This window comes from Azolla caroliniana, unplaced genomic scaffold, assembly GCF_043228905.1.
Source record: "Azolla caroliniana isolate FFs.n. ecotype wild unplaced genomic scaffold, voAzoCaro1.0.p SCAF_15, whole genome shotgun sequence".
Lineage (NCBI taxonomy): Eukaryota > Viridiplantae > Streptophyta > Polypodiopsida > Salviniales > Salviniaceae > Azolla > Azolla caroliniana.
In genome coordinates, this window is record NW_028230450.1 from 8,717,284 (window position 1) to 8,724,309 (window position 7,026).

Sequence of the window (7,026 nt, forward strand, 5' to 3'; positions counted from 1 at the left end):
TGAAGGAATACAAAGAAAGAAAGAAAGCAAGCGCGGTCTGCATCTCTCTCCCTCTACAAAATACATACATATATGTATATATGTACATATATATATATATATATATATATTATATACGCGAAGGTAAAGGCAAGCTTGGCAAACGTCGTCAGGGACGACGACAGCAGCAAAGGAAAGGAAAGCAAAGGAAGAGAAGTAAAAACCATAGACACAGAGAGAGAGAGAGAGAGAGAGAGAGAGAGAGAGAGAGAGTTCTAGCTAGTCTGCACCCTTCCCTTCCCCATTCATTCTCCACTGGGTTCACGAAACCGATGACGCAGAGTCCATCTGCAGGAATAAAGAAGAAGGACAGGAAAGAGTAAGAGCTAATTAATTGATATCTGTCAAAGGCCATGGGCACCATAACTTTTCGGCCATGGGCAGCTGCCACTTTCATAGCTTTGCTTCTGCAGCTCTTGGTCTTTTCGGCAGGTAATTAAGTTAACAATCCCTTCTATTAAGTGTTAGGGCCCCTTGGTGTCGTCCTTCGTTATTTTATTATGTTAGCTTCTTCCAAATCTCGCCTGCATCAATCAATGACGTTAAGGAGGGTGGAAGCATAGAAGGAAGTTGGGTGGTTGATTAGAGCAACACTCCTCCAATCTGAAGGAGCTAGCTTAGCTGATGACGCACGCACGCACGCTTTAACTTTTATTATTATTATTATTATTATGAAATTAGATGTAAAATAGCAAGCATTCCTGTGAAGTGCGTGCTGCTGCAGCGCATTGGCTGGCTGTGGCTGTGGCTGTAGAAACTCATTCCGCTAGGTTGGTTTGGTTGTATTTGATGTCAGATACAAGGCAGAGTATTGGAGTGAACTATGGACAACTTGGAGACAACTTGCCTTCTCCCAGTGAAGCCGTAGCGCTCATGAAAGATATGAAGATTGGGAAGGTGAAGATTTATGATGCCAACCCTTCCATCCTCAGAGAACTGGCCAACAGTGATATCAAAGTGTGCATCATGCTTCCCAACGATCAAATCCCTCCAATTGCTGCTAATGAGAGCTTGGCTGATGCCTTTGTTCGAAACAATGTGTCGTCCTTCTACCCCCAGACAAGGATCCGGATGCTCCTGGTGGGAAACGAGGTCCTCTCTGAATCTGATGAGATGTATTGGCCCTTCCTCGTTCCAGCTATGATCAATCTTCACAAAGCCCTGAGGAGGCAGAAGGTTAGGAAAGTAAAAGTGAGTAGCCCAGTGGCCATGGATGTGCTGACCCAGGGATCCGTCTTCCCACCGTCTCAGGCTGCCTTCCGAACCAACATTGCCCAGTCTGTGATGATGCCCATGCTGCGATTCCTGCAGCACACCAATTCTCCCCTCTTTGTGGATGTTTATCCCTACCTCACATGGAAGGAACGGGGGGGGGATACCTCCAACAACATTTCCATAGATTTCGCTCTCTTCGGGCCCAACGCCCCACCTTACAAGGATCCCATGCCCAATCATCATCATCCTCTGCTGTACCACAATCTTCTGGACCTGGAACTGGATGCTGTGGTGACTGCCATGTCCAAGCTGGGCTACCCCAAGGTCCAGCTGACGCTCAGTGAAACTGGGTGGCCCACATTGGGAGATTTGGATGAAAGAGGTGCAAACGTATACAATGCAGCTATGTACAACAGGAGGCTTGTAAAGAAAGTGGTGGGCATGCAACAACAGGGCACTCCTCTTCGCCCCGGAACAGTTGTAGAGACCTACATATTTGCTTTATTTAACGAGAACCTGAAACCGGGGCCTGTTACAGAGCGCCACTGGGGCCTTCTCTATCCAAATGGAACCCATATATATGACATCGACCTCACAGGAGGCTACCTCAATGAATCTGACTACCACCACCAGCAGCAGTTACCACCACCACCATCGCCGCCGCCGCTTGAAGCTGAAGCTGGCAAGCTCAAGTTATGGTGCGTTGCCAACCCCCAAGCTGATGACACCACATTGGCACCTGCTCTCACCTATGCTTGTGCCCACTTCGACTGTGCTCCCATTCAACCTCATCAATCTTGTTTTCTTCCCAACTCCACACTCTCACATGCTTCCTATGCATTCAATGGCTACTACAACAAATTCCAAAGCATCGGCGGAACTTGTGTGTTCGGTGGTGCTGCCAACTTGACTGCTCAAGATCCAAGTAAGCACCAGCCAGCCAGGCTCCTCCCCCTTCCCCTCCCTCCCTCACTTAATTAATTAATTAATTAATTAATTGTTTTCAACCCAAAACGGTACATCCATCTCTAGAGTCTAGAATAGAAAGACACATAGTTGAGAGAGAGAGAGAGAGAACTCTGCAATTGAGAATGCTATAGAGAAGTCACCTAATCTCAACCATGAAGAAAGAGAGAGAACTCTGCAAGGTCACATATCATCGTATTCACCATTTGAATTGGTGTGTAGGGTACTATACTTTGTAGTTGGTCATGGTGATATTTTTCTTTTTAGTAAATAATGAAAGCCATTATTCATTATTTAAGAGCGAGAGAGAGAAGCGCCGAGTACTATGTACTATCTATCTGTAAACACTGCTTATTTGAGTGCGTGAGAGAGCTAATTCTATAAGATGGATGGATCTTCTGTTCTTTCAAATCTCACGACTGATTTTTGTTTTTCTGCTGAACCATCCAGGTTATGGAAACTGCACGTATGTACCCACCTTTGTGTAAACACAAAAATTATAGCCTCCACACCCCAGTTTGGTAAGAGCGGTAGGCATGGATGGCATGTCATGTCTGCGCAGCCAACAACCATTGTATGTATGTATGTATGGATGATGATGCGCATGGGGATGGGATGGGATGGGGTGCTGCTCCTGTTGTCGTTAGTCATCATCACCATGGCGGTATGCATCTCATTCATGCCTTGTGTGTGAAGATAAATATGGCTCTGCTCTCTCTTGCTTCCCTTGCTGGTTATGTAATGTGTACATCATATGTACACAATCATACACATATACACTTTGTTTGTTGTTGGCCGCCCCATGTTTTGTTTTTGTGCTCCCAACCGTACGCCACCCGTTCAATAAAACTTTCACATCATTCATTCATATATAATAACTGTCTTCTCTCTACTGCTCCTCCCCCTCTCGGTTTGGGGATCCATCCAATCACTGATTTGGGAATATGTTGTAGGAAATAAAAATCTGAAAAGTTATAAGTTTAAATAAATTTAAATACAAGAACTTAAAATAGAGAGCGAGACTGACTCGGCTTTATCGAAGACTCAAGAACCTCTTAAGAATCTCTCTCTACATACAGACAGGACAGTTTTTGGGAGTTTAGAGATTTAGAACGTGAAATTACTGGTAAATGTGATATACTTTAAATAAAAGTATTGTTGTTTTAACTCTTTTCGATTTGGAGTTGGACGCATGCTAAGGCATTAATAAATAGTAATTAACATTCCGATTGGATCATTCAAATATCAAGGATAGGAAAGGACGATTGTTTCTTCAAACACGGGCAATAAAGCTACCTAGCCTAACCCTGTATTGATGATGTTAATTAAGAGTGTCTCAAAATAGTAGTCCATAAGGGACTCGAAGCATTGAAAACTCCGAAGTGATCGCAAAATCCCAAACATAATAAATCCACAAAAAGTATGAACAAGTGAATATTAATTGTGAGTTTGCCTCCTATATTACACCCCTTGTATTCATGGGTGTCAAATGCTAAGTGATATATATATATATATGCATATTGAGCAATGCAATAGAATATAATTCGTAATTACTACAAACAAGGAAATTGTTGATATGATATTTTTAACAAAAGGTTACACTAAATGTTCTAGAAAGCTCTAACTGTGTTGTTTAGTGTCCCTTCAAGTTTGGTGGCGCGAATCTCCTTTATTATCGTTTCCCCACAACCGATTATTTAATCAAGAACCATCACTTCAGCTGTCCTCTTGCCCTTTTGATATACAAGCAAGTATTGTTTAGGGTTTACATTAACGCACTACATATAAATAAGTTGATGTGCATACACACGTATGCGCGCGCACACACACACACACAAAATATAACGTACACATGTACACACACACACACACACACACAACATATAACGTACACATGTATATATATGTACATACATTGATTCATATATTCATACGCGGGTAGACTACAAACAAATGCAATCATTCATATATGTATGCATACACAGTCATTCATTTATACACATACATAGATTCATATATATTATGTCCCAAAAATACCATTAGACATAACACACAAGGAACACGCGAAACATAGGATAAAATGCTCTTAGAAAACTATCCATAAAAAAAGGACACAAAATAGGTCGATTCACAAAAAGGATTTTTAAAATTGGCCCAAAAATATATTGATTATAGCATCTCCAAAATTATTTATAGGTCTTTCCAAAAATACCTAAATAATAGAATTCGAAACTTACAAAGAATGTTCAAAATGTTAGGAAAAATCGACGAATGTAGGATTGCACACAGAGTTTTACGTGGAAAACCCTAAAGGGAAAAACCATGGGACCCCACAGACTCCAGAACAACTCTATTACAAGATATTCACTAATGCTCTAATTTAACCACAACTGAATGCTTGAGCCTTTGTTTAAGATGTAGACGGATAACTACAACAACAGAGAGAGTATTAGAGAATGTCTTCTGCTTTTCTAGCAGCCACAACTGTTTTACCTTGCTCTTTGACTACAACACTATAACTGTTTTAACACACTATCTATATAACTAACTATTTGCCCTACCTATATTTATATTTACATACGTCTCAAGCCGGACTCGATCAACCATATGTCTCAAGCCGGACTCAATCAGTTGATGGCAGTCGGCTACATTCCGAAACTCTTAACAAAGATGGACTTCTCCGAGCATTGTCGATACAAGAAACAGACCTGAAGTCCACACTCTCTCCATTATGAGACAATAAGACAAACCCTAGAGTTCATGCACATAGATATATGTGGGCCGATGCCTGAAAGATATCTAGGTGGCTCCTGATACTTCATTACTTTTGTTGATGATTGTACATGGAAGGTTTGGGCCTACTCGATTAAGTCCAAAGACAAAGTGCTTGAGATCTTCGCTCGATGGCTAGTCAAAGTGGAGAATCGGTCAAGACACAGAGTGAAGACACTCCGATCCGACAACGGAGGTGATAGACCTCCCGAGCCTTCAAGCGGTACCTAACCGACAAAGGGATCCGTCACCAAAAGACCGTTCCTTATACACTCATGCAGAATGGAGTAGTTGAACAAATCAACCGAATGATCCAAGAGAGGGTGACGATAATGCTCTAACAAGCTGGACTAAAGCTAGAGTTCTAGGCCGAGGCATTGCAGACGATCGTCTACCTGATAAACTTGTCGCCGTCAAAGGCAATAAGGCTCAAAGTGCCACATGCACTATGGTCATTCAAACAACCAACCTACTATAGGCTCCGTATATTCCGATGCGAAGCCTACGCATTTATCCCAGGGAGAAAAGGACCAAGTTGGCACCTCATGCAACGAAATGCATATTTCTCGGTTATGGAACCGATGGGGATTTCGACTATCGGCTATGGTACCCAGAAGATTGGAAATTGATCTAAAGCAGTGACGTAGTCTTCAACAAAGACTCAATTCTCTCCATGAAGAACTATCCGAAAATAATCGGCAAAAGGATCTCCTATGACATCGACACAATCGTCGGAGAAGGATCAATTTACCGGGTTGAATTGGAAAATCGATAGATAGTCGAAACCGACCAAATAACCGAACATACACTTCCCGACTCTAAACCAGTAGGAGGTCCACTAGTCGAACTCGAAGACAACGCCATCAACGACAAAGCCGAATCGAGAAGAGTTGAAAACGGCAAAGTTGAGAAGATGCGAGTCGGAAACGACAGAGTCGAAAGATACAAAGTCGACCCGACCGAAATACCCAAGGCAAAAGGGAAAAACAGACCCAAGTCGATTAAGTCCCCTACCTCCATGTCAATCAATCTTGAAAACAGGGAGGATGATTCGAAGATGCCAAAATCCTATCGAAGGGGCAAATCATTCTGAAGGACTCCTGAAGACGGTGTTGCGGAAAATCCGCCCACGTGTGTGGAAATGGGGCGGGACCACTGGGGTCTCGGACCAAGGAGTCAATAAGGAAGAAGGCGACCTGGAACGATGTCGGAATGGCTTCGTGGGTTCGGTTTCTAGATGCGTGTACGATCCGGAACGATTCACGGAACTCAGCCAAAAGTGCATGGTCTGAAGAAGTGTATTGTTCCGGTCAGAATGCCGGACAACGGTAATGAGCTCATGGGCCTGTGGACTCAGACAGTGCACAATAGAGACTGAACGAGAATAAGACACAACAAAACGTTCCAGGTAGCTTGTCGCATCTTTGCCATTGAACCGGCCAATCGCGCTGACTATCGCTTCTATGGCTCTGTCAAGGGTACTAGTACCCTCTTGTGCGTTTGCTATACGGTCGACAGCTGCCGCCATCACCTCTGCTAGTTCACTTCCTCTCATTTCGAACTCCTCTGCCATCCCTCTTCACGTCGGGTTCACCAAAGTTGTCATAGAAAATCCGCGCGTGTGTGTGGAAATGCGGCGGGACCACCGGGGTCTCGGACCAAGGAATTGGTAAGAGAGAAGGCAACCCGGAACGATGTCTAAACGGCTTCGCATGTTCGGTTTCTGGACGCGTGCCTGATCCGGAACGATTCCCGGAACTCGGCCGGATAGTGCATGACCAACCTGTTGAGTGGCAAGCTCAACCGGATCCGGATCGGCTGAATAAGCTTGAGTCGGATCGGCATCTGGAAGGATGAAGCCGGATCGGTGAGACGGATCGGAGGGATCGGCGAGACGGTGAGCAAGTGAGCTGGTGAGTTGGGGAGCCGGTTAGCTGGAACAAACAATAACCGGAAGCCTAGTAGTAGCCTAGACTACTAGGTAGTTAATAGTCTCGTAGTTAGTGTCAGACGCTCGAGTGAGCATCGAAGTAC

The 7,026-nt window shown here is 43.8% G+C and overlaps 1 protein-coding gene across 1 annotated transcript; it reads left to right on the plus strand.

Moving 5' to 3' along the window:
- The first annotated feature begins 231 nt into the window (after positions 1-231).
- Positions 232-2,806, plus strand: LOC147854535 (putative glucan endo-1,3-beta-glucosidase A6). The gene is made up of 3 exons (XM_087331727.1): positions 232-471; positions 836-2,179; positions 2,671-2,806. The coding sequence occupies exons 1-3, from the start codon at positions 393-395 to the stop codon at positions 2,706-2,708; spliced, it is 1,461 nt and encodes a 486-aa protein (XP_087187853.1). The 5' UTR covers positions 232-392; the 3' UTR covers positions 2,709-2,806.
- Positions 2,807-7,026: the final 4,220 nt, after the last annotated feature.